We start from the raw sequence: 27,531 nt of genomic DNA, 5'->3' as shown, positions 1-27,531 counted from the left end.
TCATTACGTGTTCCACTTCTTTCAATATTGTATCAATATATAAATTAAAATATTAAAGTATCTGTAATGACATTGATGACAAAATACTTTTTTATTATATTAATATTCATTTCGTGTTCCATTCCTTTCAATATTTTATCAATAAATAAATTAAGATATTAAAGTATCTGTAATGACATTGATGACAAAATACTGTTTAAATTTGAACATTAAAATATATTCGCCACAATTGGCTCGGGCGCTGATTTGTCTTTGCTGCATTTTATGAAATTCGTCTTCAATGTATATTTTTTCTTGATAGTTTTATTAAAATATTACAATTTAACACACATAAAAATTCTGAGTTTTTAATGACACATCAATTATCAATTAGTGAAAGTATTAACATCAAACAACAAGTGTCATAAATGGGCGCACTATGCCGATGTTGTCTACATTAATAACGATTGTCGCACTTAACCTTTTATTGGTAATTACAGACGTGTTAATCAATTATGGTATATTCTCAAAAACTGAAATGAATAACACCAATCAGTAAGTGTCATAAATAGGGAGTATTCGAGATAGAAATATACGAGTCAATAATGCGAGTGTTATACCCGTTTTGACATTTTAAATTATAGATTTGACTGCTAAACTTATATAACATGTATTAAATACGTTACTGGTATAAAAACGTGTTTTATAAAGATACATTGATAAAACATGTGTTGTTTGCATTTATTTTTTAAGATAGATACACATGTGTATTTGTGTGTAAAATATCTTAGTGATGTAAGAAATTTTAATTAACGTTGTCACCAAGCTGCATCTATTAATTTAATAAGTATTAATGTCAAATTTTATAATAATAGATTTTATCCATGAATGCATACTGTTTCAAAGAAAGAATTCATGACACAATGAAAATGAGTAGCACATCTGAGAATAGGAATAACTTGATAGAAATAATCATGAACACAAACGTTTAATTTCCCGTTTTATTAGTTTTAACACATGTATAGTATCACAGCATACTAAGCCGTGTAGTATTTCGTGTATTAAATAAAATACATGGCGTAAAGAGATATGGTCCGTATGGTTCGCAAATCTGGACCGTATTGTCCGCAAACCTGGGCCGTATATCCGCTAATCTGGGCCGTATGTCCGCTTATCTGGGCCGTATAGTATGCACCGTATGGTCCATTGTCCGTATGGTCCGAATACCTTGCTCGGAGCCTCTACTCCTTTATGATCTTACATTGATGGAAATGTACTTAGATTGACGCCGCGATAGACAGATGAACTGTAAGAAGTAAAACGCTCACATTGACGTTGCATCTTCAAACAAATTGTTGTGACATGAGCAAAAGTTTCGTCGAAAACGCAAAATGTATAGTCTAACATAGCCTAAATAATTAGTGCACTGTAACCGACCACTTGCATACATGTACTTCCTCTAAAAATTTACCAAAATTGTGACAACTAAGTTTGTCCATGTCATTCATTTTGATTCTTAAACGACTTAAAATTCTTTTCCGTATGTTATATGTTTTAAATCTGAAAATTTCAAGGGTATATTTATTTCCTGAGTACGAGAAACTTGAATTGTTGTACGCCTATAATGACACGTATCTACTTCGGATACGTATTTTGGTCGGATACGCGTGAAGCTTCTTGAATAGTTCAATACCTTGCCATATAAACGATCTAACCTCAAGGTTTTACAGACAACTGTTTATTATTTTATTACTAAAACGTGTGACCAAATGATATGCTTTGGTTGTTTCCATGCATTGTCATAAAAGTTCAGTTACTTTAAAAGCATTATCAAGTTAAAAAATGACCAGTGAAAATTTGACAAAAATTGTGGACAGCCTGTACTTAGGAGACTTTACAGCTGGAACAGACACAGAACTATTGAAGGTATGCACCATTTTAGTCCTATAGTATTACATAAGTCATATAAGTCTCAGTCATGGAAAAAGTCCCAAAGTTCTGGCATTGTGGTTTACCATGGTAAACTGTCAACTTAACTGGTCATAATTTTAATTTATGGGCCAGTCATCTAGATTTTTTTAACCAGAGTAATTTGCTGGCAATGAGGGCAACTATTCTGGATTTGATTTCCTTGTACATGAGCTCAGGGAAAAAATAATAAGCAGGGATTTCAATAGACGCAGAATCCGGCGTTGTGACACAAGCAATTTTAAAATGACTCGATTTTGATGCGACCATTTTTTCTGCCATGCATCAATTTGATGCATCGAAAATTTGACCTGCGCGTCTGTCAGTTGACATCTGGAGTTCCATGGTAATAAATCCCATTATACTCCTAATTGAGATTCATGCCCAAGTATTAGAAACTCGGTCTCAGGCTTTTTCCGCTCCATTTTGGGAATACGCCACACTGGAATTTTGGGAATTTCGCGTCGTGAAAACCCCCATTTTGGGAAAAAAATTATTCGCAAAATTGGCTCAATTGGGAAAAATTATCGTATGTAAATAGTGTTTCTTATATTTCAAAGAAGCCGTTAACTGGTAAATAACGACTATTTTGATAACTTATTATTAAAATTTTACAAAGTATTATGAACATGTGAGATAACTGCAGGTTTTTTAATCTGAATTTGGGGAAAAGGCCTGGCCTTTTTTGAGGTGAAAAAAATCGTGCGAAGCGCCGGATTTTGAGGAAAATAAGGAAAGTCTTAAATAATAATAACATATTTTACAGTCTTTAAAACAAATTCAAGGCAACAGATTCTTAAATAATGCAACACTTTCTATTTTCTACACCGGATCAGGTTAACTTATATATTTTAAGGTAAAAAAAAAAAAAAAATTTTTTTTTTTTTTTTTTTTTTAATTGGGAATTTTTTTTTCAATTGGGAAAAAAACTACCAGATTTGCATTGGGAATGGGGCCGAATTTCGGACCCGTGGCATGGGGCGGAAAAAGCCTGGGTCTATACATGCATCGTTTAACTTGTCTCTTTCGATAAATATGTCACCATCTACACAGTGCGTGCTAACTAACTGGACAAAGCATATGCGTTAAGAACAGTACCTTAGAATTATGGTTCATAATCAGAAATCAAATCGAAACTGCAAAAACACATATGATTAATTGCTTTGTAAACTATCCCTTATTCATGACGTATGACAGTTTCTTTTCGACCATATTATCAATTGTCATCACTTGCATCCCAACTGCGAGAACATCAATTGTTTATATCGGAGAGATATTACCGCCAGGGGTTTTTCAGCACTGTCTGCGCCTCCGGGGAACGGAGGCATTCCCAAAGCAAACGGACCCGTTCCCAATCGAATTTTGAATGATTGCATTTTTCCCAATTCCAAAAAATAAAATCTTCCAAAATCGTAAAAAGTAAACATAATTTATATCGAAAGAGTGACTTCCCTTCATTAGCGACGTGATAAAACCTTTAGTGACACAGATTTTTTGGTGTATTTGCCGGATGCATTTACTCTCAGTGCTGACGTTCGAACTGTTCCGCATTATACAAAAGAATATATAGAGCAGCACAATACACATTCTATACCATATCTGTAGATGCTTATTTTCAATCATGGCTTCACACAATAGTAAATATTACATTAAAAAAAACACGAAAAATAGACGATAAAGGATGTGTAACGATATCATCGATGTTTTCGAAACGCTCAGAATCTTCCGAAATTACTGCCGCGAGTAACCCTGAACAGACAGGCTGGGACGATACGCAGCAAAATGTAACAGCAACCGAAGTAATGCCAGGGCCGTCAGTCACAAAATCGGCAACTGAGCCTTGTAAGAAAGTTGTAGTTCAATCGTCATTTAATATTTCAAAGTATGAAATGAAATACCTATGGCTCTATTTTAGCTCGGCCAAAAATGTTGCTGTAACTTGTGTTTGGGCAGTGTTTGTTTTGCATGTGTTTATATAAAGAAAATTGTTAAACCACAGACTTATTTAAGCATGATTAATTCATTTTTTTCTCCAAAATGAGCCGTTTCACGAAACAAAAATTCCCAAAATGGGCAATTTTGTCGATAAAAATTCCCAATTTGGTCAGACTCCTTTTCCCAAAGTAGGCAGGAAAACCCCTGACCGCGTATTAATTGACAAAGAACACAAGACAGTAAGGCGCGGTTCTATGTGACTCTCTTGCAAAATTAAGTTTACACAACTCAACACGTGGTCATGAAAGTTCAAAGCATTCCTTTGAAATGGAGCCGATTAGCTTCTAGCGAGTAATCTTTGAGGACTGTAAATGTAACTAGTGTGACGTCATTGGCTTGGCAAGTTCATTGCCTAAGTGTGAACAATCAGTAAAGTTTGTGATCTGTGTTAAATCAGATCAGATTCAGGGGTTTTTCATCACTCTCTGCGCCTCCGTAAAACGGAGGCATTCCCAATGCAAACGGACCTGATCCCAAACAAAAATTATAACAAAAATTCCCAATTTCCAAAAAAAAAAATTTTTTTAAAGAAAGAAGTGTCTTATGACTTATGATTATTAGATTATTAATGTTCCAACTCGTCCATCTGATGTGTATCTTACCAACAAGCACTGCTGTGGTTGAGCGAGGATTCAGCACCATGAACCTGCTGTGCTCCCCCTTTCACAGCACATTCACACAAACCAAACTGACTCATCTGATGCTTACCTGCATTAAATGTCAAAATAACTAATAAAAAAAAATATTTGTTAAACCTCTGACTTATTTAAGCATGATAAATTCACAATTTTTTCCCAAAATGAGCTGTTTCATCGAAGCAAAAATTCTCAAAATGGACAATTTTGTCGATAAAAAATTCCCAATTTGGTCAGACTCCTTTTCCCAAAATAGGCAGAAAAAACCCTGGGATTTATTGTTTGTCAAAGGTGTAATCCGGTAATTAAAAAGTACTTTATAGACGGTGCTGAGAATTATTATCACACCTTTTTACTGTAAAAAATTATTACAAACAAAAAAGTTAAATGCAAATGGTGAGCAATTAATTACATACATGTATGGCGAATAAGTTGTGAAAATAATAGCCATTAACAATTTTATGCACCAATACTTAAATTTCAGTACATGTATATTTCATCATGTCCGTTTATGGAACTGAAGTACACCCTTTTTTACCGCATCAGGGGTTTTTTTAGGTTGTGGGGGAAGGGGCCTTTAGCCCTTATGTGGGGAAAATTTTACGCGGGATTTTCCACTTTGGGGAAAAGTTGTGCGCGTGGGAATTTTCGCATTCCCCTTTTTGGGGGATTTGTTTACTTACTCTCTCATTATTACAATACATTTGTACATGTTTGCACTATATTCATTGTTTTTTTCATAATTTATTACGTTTTGCAAGATTAAATTGAAATAGAATTGATATATAATAATCATGAGACACATCTTTCTATAAAAAAAAAAATAATAATAAAAAAATGTTTTTTTTTTTTTTAGGGGGAATTTTTGGTTCTGAAAGGGGAAAAAAACAGCCTAGTTTGGTGGGGGAAGACGCCGATATTCGGTGTCTGTTATATAAGGTAAAAAAAAACCTGTGCATACACCAATCACTTTACATGTTGCCTTGTAAAACCCGTGTTTTAATAAGACTGCAAAATTGATGCTGTCAAGTACCACGCATGGAAAACGTGCGTGTTCCAAAAGATTATTTGCTATAACTCAATATAGACTTGAAACTCAGTGCATGTATTTTTATTCCCCCGAATCGAATGATCGGGGATATATTGTTTGTGGTCTGTTTGTCTGTCTGTCTGTCATTTTGTCCCAAAACTTTAACCTTGGTTAAAGTTTGATTACTTTTGCAATATTGAAGATAGCAACTTTATATTTGGCATGCATGTGTATCTCATGGAGCTGCACATTCTGAGTGGTGAATAGTCAAGGTCAAGGTCATCCTTCAAGGTCAAAGGTCAAATATCATTGTATTTTTCTTTCCTTAAACTTAAACCTTCGTTAAAGTTTGGTCATAACATTTTGAATAACACAACTTGATATTTGGCATGCATGTGTATCTCATGGAGCTTCACATTTTGAGTGGTGAAAGGTCAAGGTCATCCTTCAAGGTCAAAAGTTTGAAAAATATTATCCAAGGGAAGTAATAAGCTTTAAAATGGAGATAATTTCTAAACCTGCCAAATGATATATTGAAATTTTATTTCATAGCGGCGCAATAGGGGGCATTGTGTTTCTGACAAAGACATCTCTTGTTTTTAATGAAAAACTTACATCGGAAATAATGCACTCAATGAGAAAGTTTTGACCCATTGGAACTACAGAAAAATACGTAATTTTACGACTACTACATGTATATTGCAGAAAGAGTCAAAATGCATCTTGTGTTCATGGTGAGCTTTTGTAATGGCCTTTTGTCCGTCGCGTGTTATGCAGAGTAAAAATTTGTGATCTTATCGCTCTAAGAGGCCACATTTATTGTCCAATCTTCATGAAATTTGGTCAGAATATTTGTCCCAATGATATCTTGGCTGAGTTGAAAAAAAAATTGATCTGGTTGGTTTAAAAACATGGTCACCTTGGGGCAGGGCATTTTTCCTGATAAGGCTTTAGTAAAACCTTGTTAACACTCTTGAGGCCACATTAATTGTCCGATCATCATGAAACTTGGTCAGAATATTTGTCCCAATGATAACTTTGAAGAGTTTGAAAATGGTTTCGATGAGTTGGAAAACATGGCCACCAGGGGGCAGAGTATTTTTCCTTATAAGGCTGTATAATCCTTGTTTACATCCCAGGTGGTTAGCGTGTGGCTATGATATTAATTAGTGAAATTATCATTTTGATTGATAAATAATCATATTATAACGAAAAATCTACTTTTCTAAAAGGGAAAATGTTCACTATCAAATATATATATAACAAGGTATCCAACTCAAAATCACCGAAAACGGGGTGCATCGCTTTGAAGAGCCATCACTTCATCAATTGTGCAGCTGTTTTCACGATCTCGGTCTTATTCAACGCAGAAATGAATCTCCTTTCTGGAAATGTACGTCTTGCAATATTTTTACAAATGCTGGGTCAACTTTTTAGAAATAACACGATACACAACTCGCATGACCTACTTAACATCAAAGGTGCTTCAAGTAATAAAAAAATTCATTGTAAAGTACTTGTATAATGGTTACATGATGAATTTCTTGTGTATATATTTACAGGAACATGGAATCACACATATATTGACAGTGGATATGACTCAGCACTACCTGCCTTGTGTGAGTGAATGACATTAATATTGTTTTTATTTAAAGGATGACAATGAAAAGCAAACTTGGTAATTTAATATGTGATCTTAAAAGCAAACATTCCTGAGTGTTGTACATGTGTACGTTCTCAAAACAGAAGAAATTCCATCAATTTGTTTCATAGCCCATTATTGGCAAGTGAACAAATAATAGTGATTATTTATACACGAGTACCTTGCTCGATTAAATTAGTTCAAATAAAACAGTGTGTTTGAAAAATCAGGCCATTTCATTTTGAGCTCGACTATAGGAGGTTTTGGGGATTCCGATAATGACGTCACGTTTGCGCATGCTCAAATTTTGGCCGTCAAAACTGCGGCCATTCTGCTATTGTTTGCATTGGTGAAGCGCATCGTGATAAGGTTACAAACGTATTCGCGACCCTTTTAAAGAACATAAAATACTCAGAAATTGAAATTCTTTCAGATTAAATTGAATCCAATGAATGAACACAAATAAAGAAGAAAACAAACAACAAATTGATTGATTTGATGTAATCAACATATAGAAACTGATTTGAACCTATTTGTCTGTAAAAACTTACCTTGTTACAGATTAACTAAATCCTCTTGATAAATGTTAATGTTTTCTATTTAATTGTTCACACCAATTTTGACACTCTTTGTTTCAGCATTTTAACCCAGTGTTTAATTGCCCCTTTGTTTATCACAAACCAATTATCTCGATCGATATGATCGGTTACTGTCCAGACAATTACTAAAAAAACAGTGTGTCATAAACCCAGGGACCTATACTTGAATGACTCTGTATGGGGTCTCTGCATAAACCACATGTGTCTGGTCATTAAACACAATTTATGATACCTCCATGTCATCTCTCGACATATTAAGTCAAAAACTTAACATAGCTTTAATAAAATATTTGAACATATTTAAAAATAGACATTTGTCCGAAATGGATTAACAGCTAGGAACTATAACGTATATATATTAGCCAGTTTAAACATAATAATAAAGTGTTTAATAACTATACATTTAAAATATTGTACACATTTACTGCTACACAATGAACGTATTTAACTGGTACCTGCAAATTTAAACTCTGCTATAATGTGTAAAGATCGTGCGTTACTGCAGTGTTCGAAACATCATCATGAAAACAAGCAATGGCGTTTGTTCATTATAGGGATATAAAATACTTGCGCTAAATAAATTAAATGTGTAATTTAATGGTATCATAAAATGCTAGATTTGTATCGCTCATTATCACTACTGACGAGTTTTCAATATACGTGTATATGCAAAGACAGTTCAATTTGCAAAATATGCAGGTGTTTTTTCAAATTGAATGCTTAAATTTATTAATATTTTCATTCAATGTTAACGAAACGAAAATTCATTCAATGTAAAAGAAAATTAAAAATACATTTCAAGATTGAAATGTATTGAGCTATTTTAGGGCTTTGTTTTATGACTAATTCAATGAACCCCTTACACTAAATTTCAATCGCGGATGAAAAATAACACTATCGCATCCACACCACTTATTATAATATTCAAATTATTATATGTTTTATTATTTTTGAAATATCATTTATTAAATTCTTATTTAAAAAAAATACGGGTATTTATAGTTTTGTTTTGTGAAATTTTAAGTATTAAGTCTTCCGACGACCTTTACTCTGATACAATGTAATTGGCCGCGATCAAGAAGTTGACGGCCAATCTATTTTTAGTAACGGAAAACCCCTCTTGTGTCGTCACACAAAAACCTCCTATTATATATGAAATATATATAGTGGAGCTATCCTACTCACCCCAGCGTCGGCGTCTGCATTAGCGTTAGCGTGCAAATGTTAAAGTTTTCGTACTACCCTAAAATATTTTCTTTGTCCCTTGACATATTGCTTTCCTATTTTGCATACTTGTTTACCAACATGACCCCAACTTATAAACAAGAGCAGACAACTCTATCAAGCATTTTGTTATAATTATGGCTAAGGGTGTCACGTTTAAACGGTCGCGTTTCGTGTTTTGCTGAAAAACGTTTACCAAAACAGTTAACGTTAAAATGACAGACAATATCAATATAATAAATATTGAGATGCAAATAACGTTGCCGACTAGCCGTACGAAGTATAGACGAGTTAATTGTTATTGTTTACATTCGGGATTTTCCGCGCATGCGCACTGACTGGTTGGCAAAAACACTGGTTACAGTAACGTAAAACATGTATAAAGGGCTTTTGTTTAGTCAATAAATTGATAATAAATACGAAATAAACATTAAAACTCTTTAAAAAAAGTGCAAATATAGCATATTTAGTACCAAATAAATGTATATTCACAAATAAAATTTTCTCTTCATAAAAATACGAAGTAGTTATTAGCATAGAGTAAACGTGATCGGAAGACTTAATACTGACAATTCCACAAAACAAAACAATAAATTAGCCGTATTCTTTCTGATAATAAGACTTGAATAAATTATATTTAAACACTAATAAAACATATTTTAATTGTATTATAATTTTAAGTGGTGTGGATAGTGTTTTATTTCATCAGCGATCAATAGAGTAAGAGGTGCATTTAATCAATTATAAAAAAAGCCCTAAAAAGCGGAATACAGTACTATTTTTAAATATTGTGGTAATTTTCTTTTACATTGAATGAATTTACGTTTCGTTTACATTGAATGAATATAAATTCAATTTACCATACAAACGGAAAAACCCTGCATATTAATTACCCAAATGTAACTGTCTTTGCATGTATATTGAAATCTCTATTAGTAATAAGGAGTGATAAAAATATAGCATTTTATGATAGATGCATATATTTAATTTATCTAACGGCCCCTTTTGTGACTGCTTATGTTCATGATCGTGTTTCGGACCCTGCAGTAATGTACAATCTTTACACATAATAGCGGAGTTAACTTTTGCCGGTACCCGTTAAATACCTTAATTGCATAGCAGTTAAATTGCACAATATTTAAATGTATAGTTATTAAACAATGTATTATTAAGTTTAACTGGCTAATAAATATATACACTCGTTCCCGTTAATACATTTCCGACAAATGTCTTCATTTTTGTTAAAATATTTCATAAATAATTAACTTATCAGTATTTTTAGCTTTAAAATGTGGCTTAAATGATTGCTCAATATGCCAAGAGATGACATAGAGGTATCGTGACTTATGTTTACTGACCAGACACTCGTCTGCAACATGTGGTTTATGCAGGGGTCCAAGTGTAGGTCCCTGGGTTTATGACACCATGTTTTCTTTGTAATTGTCTGGACAGTATCCGATCATAACGAGATAATCGGTTTGTGATAACAAAGGTGCAATTATACACCGGGATATAAATGCTGCAACAAAGAGTGCCAAAATTAGTGTGAACAATAAAATAAAACAATTACATTAAATAAAAGAATTTATTGAATGTGTAAGAAGGTAAGTTTTTCCAGACACATAAAGGTTCAAATCAGTTACCCTATGTCGCGTACATACAATTGACCTATTCGTTGTTTGTTTTTATCCTTATTTGTTTTCGTTCATTAAATTTAATTCATTCTAAAAGAATTTCATTTTCTGAGAAGTTTTTAACTAAAAATGGTCGCGATGAAGTGCCAAGTAGAGATTTTTTGTTTAACCACATACCGAGCTCTTAGATTGTGTTCCACTCCCGAGTTCGTTGTCAGTAAAAACAAATAATAATAAAAACAATAAAATCGTTCCAAAGATGCATTTCCTTGCATGCTAATGTTTTATTCAGACATAATTAGTAAAATTATATTCGATATTGTGCATGATTATCATTAAAAACGAAGATTTCGTCAACCTTCTCTATATGCGCTTATATAAATTGCACCTCTTTTGCCAACCAGTGGGTGGAGTCTAAACTTTGCAGGTGCGTGTGACGTCACGCGTTAACTCGTCTATATCGATGAAGAACTGCGAAATCCGGGTACTTGCGGTAAATCCGGGCTACTGAATTCGGCAGTAATTTATTTCTGACTGGTTAGCGGATGGCACAGACATGAAAGGAAACAAACGGAAAATCTGCACTACTTTCCGAAAATCTTACAACTTGGCAACGAAACGGTGCATATACCGCCATCTTGAAATGTTTTAATTGATTGATTAGCAAAGCAAAACACTGCGATGGCATTTTGAAAAGCAATATTTTAACCAAATTATATATTAATTACGTGTTTGCTCCCTAACTGGTTTTTCATGTTCTGAGGTCAAACGATATGCACATTGCATTTCATATGCAAAATACGTGTCGTTTTCGGAAACAGTATTTTTATACAATTTAACATTATTTTCGACGTTTTTTAAATAATTTTTTTTTAGAATGACGAATAAAAATGTGGTGATACGGATGTCTCTTTTATAATATGTTATGGTTTTAATATGACGTAATTGCGCGAATGGGATATGCACTGAATATTACTTCTGGAAATAACTATTTTCAGTTTGGAAATGCGATGGTACTGATGCTTTTTACTCGGACATAGGGATACCGTTTAAACGGTAACGTTTCGTTTATTTCAGTTCGTTTAAACGTTTAGAAAAACCTGTAAACGTGACACCCTTAATTATGGCCCCTTTTCCACTTAGAATATGCAGCAAATGTTAAAGTTTTCGTACTACCCCATTTATTTACATTGTCCCTTGACATAATTGCTTTTATATTTTTCATACTTGTTTACCAACATCACCCCAACCTATAAACAAGAGCAGACAACTCTATCAAGTATTTTGTCATAATTATTGCCTCTTTTATACTTAGAATATGCATATTATTGATACATTATGTAAATCTATGTTAAAGTTTGCGTACTACCCCAAATATTTCCTATATCCTTTGACATATTGCTTTTATATTGCATTGCATACTTGTTTACCAACATGACCCCAGCCTATAAACAAGAGCAGACCACTGTATCAAGCATTTTGACATAATTATTGCCCCTTTTACACTTAGATTATTGAACATTTTGCTTAAATTGCCATAACTTCTTTATTTATGATCACATTTTATTATTATTATTATTATTGGGTGGATTCCACCCAAACAATACCCCACACCCCTACCAAGAATACCTCCCCCCTCCAACCTCACCCCCCAATTTTTTTTTTAACATCATCTAATAAATTACCACACCCCACATTATACCCCCGCTCACACCCACCCCATACCCCCCCACCCCCCTACCCACCCCCCACGCACCCCCCCAACTTTTTTTTTTTAAACATCATATAATTACCACGCCCCACATTAATACCCCCCTCTCAACCCCCCACACCTACCCCTCCCCCCGAACCCCCCCCCAATTTTTTTTTAAACATCTAATAAATTACCACACCCTACATATACCCCCCCCCTCTCACCTCACCCCCCCCCTACCCCCCCCACCCCCCCAATTTATTTTTATTTTTTTAAACATCATCTGATAAATTACCACACCCCACATTATACCCCCCACTCACCCCCCCTACCCCCCCCCTCCCCTACCCCCCCTTTCCCCCCCCCCCCAAATTTTTTTTTTCCTTTTCTTATTTTTGAAAGATCGTCTAATAAATTATTGAATATTAACAATTTCCCAATGATGGCTTACGTTATACTGTGAAGCAATCAAACAGTCAAGTGCGCTGTCCTCTGACAGCTCTTGTTAATTTTCAAGTGATTTCTATGGCGAAGTTTACATATTTTTTTTACAGGAATGTGTTTGGGTAAATAAAATAAGTTACAAATGTAAGTATTACACACACAAAATCAATAAGGATGTCAGCCATATGGACGACTATTGTTGTTGTTGTCAAAGTATGTCTTTAAGAGCACTAGTCTTGAAACTGTTGATGATGGCCTGCCTGAGTCCGTGTCAAACAAGGCCCCAGAAGTACATCAGTGAGGCTCTCAGTTTAGGGACCAAAATTACACTTTTCAGATGAAGAGTTTGTGTCCCGATCTGTTTGTGCAAAACCTACCAATCAGTTAAAAAAAAATTATTCCCAATTTGATTATTTCATAATGCAATTTTTAGCTCATCTATTTTTTGAAAAAAAATTATGAGCTATTGTCATCACCTTGGCGTAGGCGTCCGGTTAAGTTTTGCGTTTAGGTCCACTTTTCTCAGAAAGTATCAATGCTATTGCATTCAAACTTGGTACACTTACTTACTATCGTGAGGGGACTTGGCAGGCAAAGTTAGATAACTCTGGCGTGCATTTTGACAGAATTATGTGCCCTTTTTATACTTAGAAAATTGAAAATTTTGGTTAAGTTTTGCGTTTAGGTCCATTTTATTCCTTAAGTATCAAAGCTATTGCTTTCATACTTGCAACACTTACTAACTATCATAAGGGGACTTTGCAGGCAAAGTTATGTAACTCTGACTGGCATTTTGACAGAATTATGTGCCCTTTTTATACTTAAAAATTGAAAATTTGGTTAAGTTTTGTGTTTAGGTCCACTTTATTCCTACCGTATCAAAGCTATTGCTTTTATACTTGCAACACTTATTAACTATCATAAGGGGACTGTGCAGGCAAAGTTATGTAACTCTGACTGGCATTTGGACGGAATTTTGGTCCACTTAACCCCTAAAGTATCATAGATATTGCTTTCATACTTGGAACACTCGCAATCTATCATAAGTGTACAGTAAAAGGACAAGTTGCATAACTCTGGTTGTCATTTTTACGGAATTATGGCCCTTATTTGACTTAGTAACTTTGAATATATGGTTAAATTTTGTGTTTTGATCCACTTTACTTCTAAAGTATCAAGGCTATTGCTTTCAAACTTCAAATACTTTCATGCTATCATGAGGTTACTGTACTTGGCAAGTTGAATTTTACCTTGACCTTTGAATGACCTTGACTCTCAAGGTCAAATTATTAAATTTTGCTAAAATTGCCATAACTTCTTTATTTATGATTAGATTTGATTGATACTTTTTGTTGCATTTTTTTTCCAGCATTTTTGGAAGATAATGTAATAAATGTCCACACCCCCACACTATACACCCCTCTTCACTCCACCCCTCCCTCCTTTGTGATTGAAATTGAGAGTCCCTTCACCTTTAAAAAGAAAATAGATGAGCGGTCTGCACCCGCAAGGCGGTGCTCTTGTTTCCTAATGTCTGTGGTTTTTTTTGCGCTAATTTTTCTCATTTGGCCAGATACCTGTATTCTTCCTGATTGGGAAAAAATTGATTTGTTTTTCAGTATTAATGCGGCCACTTTACAGAGGAGCCATCTAAATATGCCTTTTTGTGTCGCCCTTTTTGTGTCGTGCTTAACTCGCAAAGTATTGATGCTAGACGGATGAAAACTTACCAACCAGCATGTGAACTTGCACTCATCCATGTTTTGGTTTGCATATAATTATTTATGACAAAACCAGAGTTTAAATATGGCATTTTTTAAGGCAAAAAAACTACTCTTTTTTTTTTACTTGACAACTGTAACTCAATTAGAATTGGTGCTACAGGGCTTAAACATTGCAAACATATCAACCAGCGTTTCAACTTGAGCACCTCCATGTTTTGGATCAGTTTATTTTCAAAAGTGGGTGTGTCAGATAGAAGCGCAATGTAAGGGCAACCTTGTTCTATGTTCACACTGCAAGTTAGGCAACATGTTAGCAGGGGTTGAACTGGGTGATAAAGCAAAATGTCTGACTTTTATTTCTACTTTTCAATGTCAACATTTAACCCTAAATGCTTCTCCATTTTTGATTTATGGTTAAGATTTAAGTCTATTAAAGCTATACCCCTTTTCCACCTTTCCACATTCCTATAACATGATTAAACTGTGGCATGACTTAAACAAAATTCAAGTTTCAAAAGATAAAAAGCATGTTTGAATGAAAATCCTGATTATAATTAAATCATTATTAGTCTTAAATAAAACCATATTTAGAGTTAGAATCATTTTTCATGAATTGAAAATTGCACAATTTACAATAGATACATTTCATACTCAGTTTATAATGCTTAAAAGATGAATCAATGTTTAAAAAAAAAAATTATAATTAGATCATTATTTGTCTTAAATAAACCATATTAAGTGTTACAATTATTATTCATGAATTGAAAATTGCGCAATTTACAATAAATGCATTTCATACTCAGTGTTTAATGCTAAAAAAATGAATCAATGTTTACAAAAATAATTAATGTGTCCTGTTTAGACAATGTATGTTTTTAAACCTTTGCATGCTGGGAAATTTGTCGTCTGCAAAAATGTTTTCTGCTGAATTTCTAAAATTAGCATTTTCTTTGATTTTTTTTCAAAGAAAACTATCAGAATAGCAAACAGTTTGGATCCTGATGAGATTCTGTGGCGTCTCATCTGGATCCAAACTTGTAAAGGCCTTCAAAATTCGGTTCCAGCACTGAAAGAGTTAAGAACATAAGTCTATTTATATTAATTGTGTAGAATCCCGGGACAGAGGACCACATGTTTGTGAACTGCATGGATTTGCCGTCGGCTGACCTACTTTCCAGATTTGACGAGTGCTTCAAGTTTGTAGACAATGCTCTGAAGTCACCAGGGAATAGACTGTTGATTCACTGGTAAATTTCATAGATGTTTTAGTACTGTAGGAGATAGCTATTTATATTAACAGAAAAATATATATGGACTGTACTGGCATTTTCATTCATGTTTACTCCTTGGCATCTCTCCCCAGGACTGGCTTAATAATAATGAACAGATGAAAAATCTTATGAAAATTGAAACATTTTTTTTTTGCTCTTTTAATTAAGAAACAACTCATAAAATGTGTCCTGTTCTGTGAAAGCTGTGCTTAAAGCATGTGTGTAAAGTGTCGTCCCAGATTAGCCTGTGTAGTCCGCACAGGCTAATCAGGGATGACACTTTCCGCCTCAACTTGATTTTCAGTAAGGAGGGACTTCCTTGAAACTAAAAATACCATAAAGCGGAAAGTGTTGTCCCTGATTAGCCTGTGCGGACTGCACAGGCTAATCTGGGACGACACTTTACGCACATGAATTAAGCCCAGTTTTCTCAGAACAAGACACAAATGTAAAACAATTGTGTTTGTCTTAGACTGATAGCTGACTCAGCAAATTATTTTAAAATGTTACCAAACTAGGCTTCCTTTACACTTGATGCCATTTTATTAGCCCCTGTACCTTTAGCATTTCTTAATGTGTTTGCTATGTTATTGTCGAAGAGTGGGACAATAATGCTAACATGGTTGATATATGCACCCTCTCCAGTGATTTTTTTACCTGCCAGTCCTGCGTCCTGGACTTACAAAAACCTCTGGGGATGCAATGTTTCGAATCATGTGAGTCCCAAAAATGCATTGAAATTTCTCAAAAAATAGTATTGTTTAATATTTGGACTCATTCTTTCAATTTGGGGACTCGTCGATTTGCAAGTTATCGAGTCATAGGACTCCGAAGAGAAAATTTGTAAAAATGTCACTGACTCTCTATAAGGAAATAGAAAATGATCTGTTCTTGAAAGTCTTGGATTTGTTGTATTTTATCATTAACTCTGGGATTTGTAATCATTGATTTTGTGCTTCAATTTTAATTCAATTAAGTTACCAAGTTCAGTTAATGGCTTTTTAGGAATCCTATTGCTGGACTTCAATGCATTTCATGAATTTTGTTTATGCCTCTGGATCAAATGATTGGGGGTATATTGTTTTTGGCCCGTCTGTCTGTCATTGTATGTGTGTGTCTGTGTGTCTGTCCCAAAACTTTAACCTTGGTCATAACTTTTGCAATATTGAAGTTAGCAACTTGATGTTTGACATGCATGTGTATCTTATGGAGCTGCACATTTTGAGTGGTGAAAGGTCAAGGTCATCCTTCAAGGTCAAAGGTCAAATATATGGCTTCGAAGCGGCGCAGTAGGAGGAATTGCGTTTCACAAACACAGCTCTTGATTTTTGCTACATTTCCAGCTTCCAAGAAAAGTTTTTCTTTAAAAACAAATATCTGATTGAAGCTTGATAAAATTTAGTCCTTCATATTAAGCAATCATTTAACAAATACTTGTTCTAAAGATAATTTACAAATTCTTCTTATCCCACGTGCGTACAACGTGCTTAAGGGAGCTTTATTGTGATCATTCTTTGTCCTGCAGCATTAACACGTAGCTTGCTGTCACTTAAAAGGTCACATTTTTCACTCAATCTTGTTTAATGGGACCATTTCATGTTTTGGTAAATTGACAAAATAAAAAACTAAGAACAAATTGTTTCAGATTTGCAAATTTTCATTGTATTTATGATATTTGCAAGGAAACATTAATACTAAACATTTACTATGCTCTGAAATATCCATTTTATAAGTCATTTAATGATTAACAAACCTGAAATAAATTAAGCGTTACAAATGCGAAAGGATTGAATAATTTGGATAGTTTTGTTGTTATTGTTAAACTGTGTGACATAACAAGGATTGCTTATATAAAGTATAAATACACCATTCACTTTATGAGTAGGATGGCTGAGTGGTAAAAGTGCTAGTTTTTTACTCCACTTGTCATTGGTTTGAGCCCAGTTGATGATTTTTATGCCCCCGAAGGAGGGCATATAGTGATCGCACTGTCAGTCCGTTTGTCCATCACACTTTGCAGTTAGGTTTAGAAAAATGCTCATAACTTCTATGTCGCTTCAGATGTAACATTCATTTTTGGTACGCATGTGTACATGGACTAGGCCTTTCCGTACGCACATAAATTTTGACCCCCTTGACCTTGAACTTAGGGTCTGCGTTTAGGTTTCAAAAAATGCGTTAAGGTTTCAAAAAATGCTCATGACTTCTATGAAAGCGTTTATCGGGGCATATGTCATCATAAGGAGACAGCTCTTGTTTTTTTCTTTTGTTTAATTTTATTCTTGTTTTTTACTGGAGCTACTTAGTTCCAATGTTTCTAATCTGGGTCAATTGGAGTAAAAAGTAAGAAACACTTAAACTATTGTTTTTTTCATGACCCTATTCAAAACTCAGCGAATGCTATGATTTTTTCATGATTGATTATTTCAGACTTAGCATGCATTAAAACAGCTTGATGTTTAGCCATTTTTTATTAATAGTTTTGCAGGTGTATCGCGAAGTGCCACAGTTATGATAGCCTACCTCATGTATAGAGATGGAATGTGTCTGGATGAAGCATATGGAACAGTGAAAGAAATGAGGCCCATCATAAAGTTAGTGTTTTTCTGTGCTTTTGTGTACGTCTGAAGACTTTTCTCTTAGATCATTTGCAATCGGACTGGCAAGCGGAGCTTTAAAAACTGCTGTACTACAAATTTGAGGATCGCCTGTTCAATTTCCAGTTATGTCATATAACCTGTATCGATTGGTCATGAAATGACTTGTATATTACCCTTACCATTCATGTTAACCCTTTGCATGCTGGGAAATTTGTCTTCTGCTAAAATGTCGTCTGCTGAATTTCTAAAATTAGCATTTTCTTCAATATTTTTCAAAGAATACTATCAGAATAGCAAACAGTTTGGATCCTGATGAGACGCCACGGTCTGTGGCGTCTCATCTGGATCCAAACTGTTTGCAAAGGCCTTCAAAATCCGGTTCCAGCGCTGAAAGGGTTAAGTATTGCTTTTGTCAACCACTCACTAAATACTGGTAAACCAGCTCAGGAAAAGTGTGTGTTTGTGAACCCTTTCCCCATATTAAGAAGCAAAGTGAAAATAACTATGTGCAAACAGCATAAAACCAGAACAGCCTGCAAGACTCTCGGTCTGTTCAGGTTTTATGCTGTTTGCTGCTCATCAGTATCTAAGGGTTGGAATTGAAGCCTTTCAAACATGAATCTAGTAGGAAAGGTCTTTAATGAAATCTAAGTTTCTAAGAGACTACACGTGCGTAAAATACGTATCTAAGTTGTAAAGGGTAAAGTATTGCAGTTGTCACTAATTACTGGTAAACCAGCAGCTTACCCAGGTAAAGTGTGAGTAAGTAAACTGACAATGATATGAACGAATTACTGTTGTAAACACCAATAATTAAATTAAACCAACTTACACATATCAAATTTTCTTTTAGACCTAACCCTGGGTTTATGGAGCAACTAGAACTGTTTGAACAGATGGAAAGTAAAATTGATGAAAGCAACCCCATGTACAAGACATACAAGCTGCAGGTCATGGCAGAGAGGATCCAAGCTGGTTAGATATTAATAATAGTTGGTTTCTTCATTTTGTTATTTTTGTGTGTGTTCTTTATGTAATCCTAAAATGTGGAATGTGTTAATTGATACCTAAATTGGTTGAATATTATCAAAATTAACTTAATCATTCCATTTAAATTGGAGTCAATCCTTCTGTTTATCGGTTATTCAGTCACTTGGTGTCTCAAGCCATCACATTGATACTCTCAATAAGAACTTTCTTTAATTATTTTAATTATTATTTTAATTATCTTAAAACAATTTTTTGTGTTTTTTTTGCATGATGTAACTTGTCAGGTCTATATCTCAGATACTTAACACAATATCAGCAGAAAAACAATAACCTTAGACTTTTCTTTCCTGTTAGTGCCCTGTTCATCCAACTGCACCCATTAACACAATTTGTTCAGCAGGGGATGCACCCATGAACACAATTTGTTCAGCAGGGGATGCACCCATGAACACAATTTGTTCAGCAGGGGATGCACCCATGAACACAATTTGTTCAGCAGGGGATGCACCCATGAACACAATTTATTTTGCGGGGGATATCAATTCAACAAATTTGCTGGTTCTGGTAGTAAGTTTGCATACATGTAGAGGGAAGACATGGTGTGTTCTTAAAGATAATATTATTATCTGTTTTATATCACTAATAACAGGTGAGGAATTGTCAGAATCTGATCTCTGCAGCACAGACATACAGACCAACAACGAGTCATTCTACAGATGTATGAAATGCAGGTGTGAAACTTTAAATTTAATGCCAAGTTTCTTAAAGGGAGATTATACATTTTTGTCAAATATTTATAAATTTATGTAAAATGTGTAAAAAACTTATTATACATATATTTCAATATAAATTAAAATAAAAGTTAAGAAATACATGTGTGGAAAAATGCGAAATAACCCAGATATTTAATTCTGAAATCGAAAATGTCTGTACGGTCGAATTCGCCAGCATGTATATCATGCATGTACGATGAATCTAAATTTAGTTTTACGGACCATTTTAATTTCCTGCAATGATATCTATTCATATGACACACTAACTCCAATCCTAATAAAAAGACGAATGCTTCGGTTATTGTAGGAAAATATGTATGAAATATCTTAGTCACAATCAGCTCAGGGCGCTTATTTGTCTTCGCTGCATTTTATGAAATTCGGCTTCAATGTATAATTTTTATGCCCCCTTTCGAAGAAAAGGGGGGATATAGTGATCAGACTGTTCGTCTGTCTGTCTGTCCGTCTTTCCGTCACACTTTGCGTTTAGGTTTCGAAAATTCTCATAACTTCTATGTCCCTTGAGATATAGCCTTATATTTGGTATGCATGTGTATATGGACAAGGCCTTTCCATACGCACACAAATTTTGACCCCTATGACCTTGACCTTGATTTTAAGGTCTTCGTTTAGGTTTCAAAATCTTCATTTAGGTTTCGAAAAATGCTCATGACTTCTATGTCCCTTGAGATATAACATTCATATTTGGTATGCATGTTTATATGGACAAGGCCTTTCCATACGCACACAAATTTTGACCCCTGTGACCTTGACCTTGAACTTAGGGTCTGTGTTTAGGTTTCGAAACCTGCGTTTAGGTTTCGAAAAATGCTATAACTTCTATCAAAGCGTTTATATGGGGCATATGTCATACTATGGTGAAAGCTCTTGTTCTTGCCTATTTTGTGTTATTGTAATACATTTGTATCAATATATTACAATAAAGCACACATAAAAATCTTATAATCTCCCTTTAAACTGATAAAGATGTGCTGCTGCTGCTGCTGCTGCAGATTATTAATATTTGTGCAGACTGATATGACCTTTTGGTTGCTGCTGCTTAAGTTAAAGAAGAAGAAGATGATTTTTATTATGGTAATGGTAATGATGATGATGACATTTGTGATAATTGTGCAAAGATGATGCTTATGTTGACAATTATATTACTGAGGTTGATGATGATGATGATGATGATCGGGAATATTTACAACAGAGGTAATAATAACAATAATTGTTGATATTTTGTTTTCCAGACAGGCTTTATTCAAAACCACCAGTGTTATGAGGCACAAAATGGGTGAAGGGGAGGCAGCGTTTGATTGGAGGAGCAAACTGCCAGCCAATCAGAAAGAGGGGTTTGTCAGTCAGACTATTGATAGCACTGACTGTGACAAGTCATTGTTTATAGAACCAGTCAGATGGATGGCTGATAGCATACGGGATATGGAAGGCAAGGTATCAAATGGTTTTATTTTACAAAGTAATAAAGTTTAAATTGTTTGATAATGATTGCTCTACCAACAATGATGATGATGGTGTCGGTTTCAGTAAAAGTAAGGATTCTTATTTGGTGGGACTATATTTGCTGCTGATGATGATGATGCTGATGATGGTGGTTTAGGTATTGATGCTGTTGATTATGAATGTGGTGGTCATGATGATGATGATGATGATATGTGCCATTACTGCTGACCATGATGATTTTGAAGATGGTTGTTTTGGTTTTAATGCTGCTGATGATGAAGGTGGTGGCTATGATGATGGTTGTGGTTCTATTGCTGCTGTTGACAACTATGAAGGTGGTGGTGGAAGTGATGGCGATTATCAGTCAGATGGTCAGTCTGTCCACAAACAATTTAGTTTCCAGCAGAGAATGATTTTACCCAGATCAATAGGGGGCAAACCATCTCTTTAATTAATTAATAGTATTCTGGCAAAGAGAAGGGCTGTATTGGATTTTCTCTTTCATGACCTTCTGTTGTTAAGTTTTTTGGTTATCATATAATGTTCAAACATTGGTGAGGGAACTACATCAACTCCTCAAGTGATGAAATTAAACATAATTTTTCATAACCATGAAGTGTAGATGTGCCAGGTACATTTCATGCCATTTGAATTATTTTCCCATGAACATAGCTGACAAAACGTTGTTGGGGGGAAGTCATTTTAGTTTGTAGCAGTATCTCTAGTTATTAAATCAAAGGTTTAAAGCAGTGGACATGTTTATGTGTTTCTATATACTTCATTAGCAAAACTATTATTATCTGTCCTATTAAATGTTTTGTTTTTTATTTTCAGCTAAACTGCCCAAAGTGTAAATTAAAACTCGGTTCTTTCATCTGGTATGGTGAAAAATGCCCTTGTGGAACTTGGGTTGCACCGGCATTTCACATTCAGGGGTCAAAAGTCGATTTAATCAAGCCACGCCCACTTGCGAATGTACATCAGCTGACCTTTTCAAATGGAGGCCAATCAGATTCTAGAGTTGTGAAAACGGGCCAATCAGATTCAAGCGTTTTGAAAATGGCCCAAACAGACTCGAGCGTTGTGAAATCAGAATCAAACCAGCTTTCCTGTATGTCTATATAATTTTATAGAAAACTATGGTTGTTTAATCCAGGTTTTAATGGTTTTCATTAGCTCCTGGGATACTGACATGCAAGTCTTTCGTATGTCAATTTGTTCTTTAAACTGTTGAGCAGAATTTCAAACTTCAAAGGAAGGTTACCTGTGGGCTATCTTTAAATATTGATGATTTCGAAACAGACATCTGATAAAGAAGGTCACTTGGCCTCAAAAGTTTTTTTTTAAATGAAAACTTTTACGATCTAATACGCTGAAACAGAAAAGCCCAGAGGTTTAATATTAGGTATGTAACATCAATTTTCTCAACAACTGTTGATACAAATATGAGGTAAGAAATGGTCTTGACCTCGAGGGTCAACAGTTTTACATGAGTTATATGAGAACAATGTGAACAAATCTTATAACCTGAAGCACATAGCTTTCAAGTTCAGTATGAACCATGATCTAGTGGTGCTCTGCAGTTAATTCAAATCATGACCATACCTAGATGTCATATTTATAATATGAACAGAAAGTAAGATAAATTTCAAAATCTTTTAAACAAGGCCCATAGCTTTGATAGTATGATACATAATATAGTCATCATCTGCAAAGATACTTCAAACCAGGCCTCTGTGATCAAAACGAGTCACGCCTCACAAGAAACATAATGTATAGACTTACATTGCAATAGTTCTGGCTACCATAACTTTAAATGTCGCTTTTTATGATTTTTGACTGGTGCGACTTTATAGTTATAGACCAACCCCTTTAGGAAAGTCAACCAGAAATTCCCGAAAAGTTGACAGTTAACAAAGACCGGTCCAAAACAGCTTTTAAATGCAGTTATTGGCCCAAATCAACCACTTTATCGGAAAGATTGACATTTTTCACATTTAACTGATATATTCTTTTACAAAATACTATCTTAAACATTTAAAATTTATCTATTCTGCTCTTATATATCGAGAAAAACAGCGATGTGACAGACTTTCTTGAAATGCGAATCTCCCGAGATTTCACGGTCATATGACATTTTTCTATTTTTAGTAACATACCATGTGCTCAAGTGTTTCCAAATTCAGAATGACATTTTCTGGTATTTTAGATTATTCTGGCTTGTTTTGTTTTGTTAACGAAATACAAACTCAAAGTAAATATTATTTAAAACTACCTGATTCACACTGAAATCAGTCTTATAATCCACCAGACGTACGTTGTTTATCACAAATAATGGATTTCAGAAAACGAAAGTAATGTTTACAATTTCAGCATAAAATGTCAAGGTCGATCCGATAGTATCCAAATGAAAACTCGTCACGTGACAAAGCGACAATGGCGTCAACATTGTGAATTTCAGACTGATGAGAGTTATTTTCATCTATTGTAAGATGCATTAGAACATTTGAACCTTAAAATATTCCTGGATGCAGTAATTTATATTCATTCACCAATATATGTAGAAATGTATTCAAGAAAATGACCATTCTTTGATTTATAGCGTGACATAAATATGTTACGACTCTGGTTGACTTTCGATACGGGGTTGGCTTCAGCGTACAGGTATGTCAATACTATATAAACTGTACGCTGAAGTTTCTTTAGCTAACATTGCAAATAACTTGATTGTTTTATTTCTATAATGAAACTGTCAAGAGGTGAGAATATTGGTAGGTAACATTATATAGTTCAATTGTGCAAAAAGGTACATGTACCATGTGCCTTCTAATTTAATGTCACATGGTACCTTTTTGCACCCATGGGGCGATATAGTGGTCCCAAAGTGTTCAATTTATGCCCCTTTCTTTAAAAGTAAACCCTGGGCCATAAGTATTATACCTTTGACCTAGAGTTTCATTGGTGTGCGTTGAAGTAGCTCTGGGTTATCTTGTTGATTTACACAGGTATAAGATAATCCAGGATCTAACAGGGTTTTTCTTTCAGCTGAAGGTGTTTTTATGCCCCCCTTCGAAGAAGAGGGGGTATATTGCTTTGCTCATGTCGGTCGGTCCGTCCACCAGGTGGTTGTCAGATGATAACTCAAGAACGCTTGGGCCTAGGATCATGAAACTTCATAAGTACATTGATCATGACTCGCAGATGATTTTGAGGTCACTAGGTCAAAGGTCAAGGTCACGGTGACCCGAAATAGTAAAATGGTTTCCGGATGATAACTCAAGAACGCATACGCCTAGGATCATGAAACTTAATGGGTAGATTGACCATGACTTGCAGATGACCCCTATTGATTTTGAGGTCACTAGGTCAAAGGTCAAGGTCACGGTGACCCGAAACAGTAAAATGGTTTCCGGATGATAACTCAAGAACGCATACGCCTAGGATCATGAAACTTCATGGGTAGATTGATCATGACTCGCAGATGACCCCTATTGATTTTGAGGTCACTAGATCAAAGGTCATGGTCACGGTGACCCGAAATAGTAAAAGGGTTTTCGGATGATAACTCAAGAACGCATACGCCTAGGATCATGAAACTTCATAGGTAGATTGATCATGACTCGCAGATGACCCCCATTGATTTTGAGGTCACTAGGTCAAAGGTCAAGGTCACAGTGACCCGAAACAGTAAAATGGTTTCCGGATAATAACTCAAGAACGCATACGCCTAGGATCATGAAACTTCATGGGTAGATTGATCATGACTCACAGATGACCCCTATTGATTTCGAGGTCACTAGATCAAAGGTCAAGGTCACGGTGACCCGAAATAGTTAAAGGGTTTTCGGATGATAACTCAAGAACGCATACGCCTAGGATCATGAAACTTCATAGGTAGATTGATCATGACTCGCAGATGACCCCTATTGATTTTGAGGTCACAAGGTCAAAGGTCATGGTCACGGTGACCCGAAATAGTAAAATGATTTTCGGATGATAACTCAAGAACGCTTTTGCCTAGGATCATGACACTTCATAGGTACATTGATCGTGACTCACAGATGACCCCTATTAATTTTCAGGTCACTAGGTCAAAGGTCAAGGTCACAGTGACAAAAATCGTATTCACACAATGGCTGCCACTACAACGGACAGCCCATATGGGGGGCATGCATGTTTTACAAACAGCCCTTGTTTTCCTTTTATACTGTCAACTGTATTGTTGCATATAAATGTTTTGTTAAGGTTGTTTTTAACATGTTTGTGAAAATATTCAGGTACTTTTGGAGGATGTTCAGTAGATATTGTCTTCACTCAACCTTCAACAATATTGTTTTGGATTCACCTTGGACACATTTCCATCTTTTTTATAAAACGAACAAGTATGAATAAGTCTTTAACTTTTTGAAGTACAACTTTGAGACTTGCATGTTTTTTTACAAATTGCTTTAATTTCTCCTCTTGTTATGGCCCACGTTCGAAGAGTGCTGCACTATCAGGCCCAGGATTTCCGTCCAAAAATTCCTGTCTAAGCCATAACATTGCCATGTAATGATGGATTTTAAAGTAGCGTTGCACAAATGTAAACGAGCTGTGTCATGTGTAAAAATTTGTCAAAGGTCAAGGTCACACTTGGGAGGTCAATTTTTTTTTCCATCAAACAACTTGAAAACTCCCATCTCAATGATTTCTTTGCTATATACTGATGGATTTAAAAATGACTTACTTGGCACACATGTTAATCAACATAAGACAACTTTTTGGTGTAACATCCGTTTCCCAACTCAAAGGTAAAGGTCACGTTTAGACATCAAAAGTCATCATGAAAATTGAAAGTAATCATAATTATATACCGTTAGCAGGGCTGGTATTAGATTTTGGACCATTTTGAAAAATGGTTGTATAATCTTCATTTCCCCTAAGTTTTGATGTTTTGCGCAAAGTATGTCGGAACTATATATAAAAAGCATCTTCATTAATGTGATTCAAACTCTGGTAATGATCCGCTTGAAATAAAACCTTTTTTTAATATATCCAAAAACAATCCAATAGAGTTTAAAAAAAGTTTATTTTGTTATACTATTTTTTGTCCTGGCTCTTTTACGATAGCCATGTCGTTAGTACGCAGTAAGTTCGATGATCATTATTATGCGGCGATCTCGTTGAACCTGACAACGTCTATTCTGGGTAAAGAAGGAACGTTGCGTTTTTCGTGGTTATTGTACCCAAATGACGCGTTCTTACTGTGAACATAATGAGTATATTGTTAAATATTATACATTGTTTTGTAACCTTGTTGATGTTTGTTTATTCTACATAGCCTTAGTATTATTGATGAGGCTATAGTACGGTAAGAAATAAATGCTTATGGAAGGAAAATAAACAGATTTTTGTTCATTTAAATAATGTTAGTAAATAACGTTTAAACATATAATGTCGCATCGAAAGTAGGTCCATAAAATGTATTTATTCCATTCATTCAATTTCATCCCAACCATGCCTGTCAAACTTCAAGGGTGTGTTTCATTCTAATATTGAATATTTTAAATAAAGCCATATCATCAAGAATGGATTTATATTCGCGTGTGTAACCTTTTACAACTCTGCTTAATCAAAAATAACAAAATAAGCGGTCATGTCATTTCGATTGTATATGGCTAAGTACTTTTTTTTTTGCAGCGTTTTGATTTATTTTTTAAAATATTCATCCAATAACGCGAATGGTCCATTCATTCATTCAATCCTCTCTGCGCCGACTGGTGCTTGAGGCGACGGCAAGGGAGCGCCACTTTGGTCTGTCAGTTGCTGTTGCGGGCGCTGTCTGCAGAGTGAGGCCTCTGTTCTTGAGCTCTCGCTCAGCGGTTCG

General features: G+C 34.9%; 1 protein-coding gene across 6 annotated transcripts; it reads left to right on the top strand.

Annotated features, from left to right (window-relative positions):
* Nucleotides 1-1,411: 1,411 nt before the first annotated feature.
* On the top strand, nucleotides 1,412-27,048 carry LOC127847741 (dual specificity protein phosphatase 12-like). 6 transcript variants are annotated; one of them, XR_008034151.1, is made up of 9 exons: nucleotides 1,412-1,905; nucleotides 7,170-7,226; nucleotides 15,678-15,814; nucleotides 18,319-18,432; nucleotides 19,292-19,413; nucleotides 20,078-20,159; nucleotides 21,455-21,656; nucleotides 22,500-25,182; nucleotides 25,473-27,048. XR_008034151.1 is itself a non-coding variant. In XM_052379843.1 (9 exons), exons 3-9 carry the CDS (start codon nucleotides 7,203-7,205, stop codon nucleotides 22,788-22,790), a joined length of 972 nt encoding a protein of 323 aa, XP_052235803.1. In that variant the 5' UTR covers nucleotides 1,412-1,700; nucleotides 1,857-1,905; nucleotides 7,170-7,202; the 3' UTR covers nucleotides 22,791-27,048. The 6 variants fall into 6 exon arrangements, 4 of the variants coding, with proteins under 4 accessions (XP_052235803.1, XP_052235802.1, XP_052235800.1 ...); XR_008034152.1 differs by having other exon boundaries at nucleotides 22,500-25,269; nucleotides 25,560-27,048; XM_052379843.1 differs by having other exon boundaries at nucleotides 1,412-1,700; nucleotides 1,857-1,905; nucleotides 22,500-27,048.
* The last annotated feature ends 483 nt before the right edge of the window (nucleotides 27,049-27,531 follow it).

Source organism: Dreissena polymorpha, chromosome 10, assembly GCF_020536995.1.
Source record: "Dreissena polymorpha isolate Duluth1 chromosome 10, UMN_Dpol_1.0, whole genome shotgun sequence".
Lineage (NCBI taxonomy): Eukaryota > Metazoa > Mollusca > Bivalvia > Myida > Dreissenidae > Dreissena > Dreissena polymorpha.
This window is presented reverse-complemented; position numbering and strand designations above follow the sequence as displayed.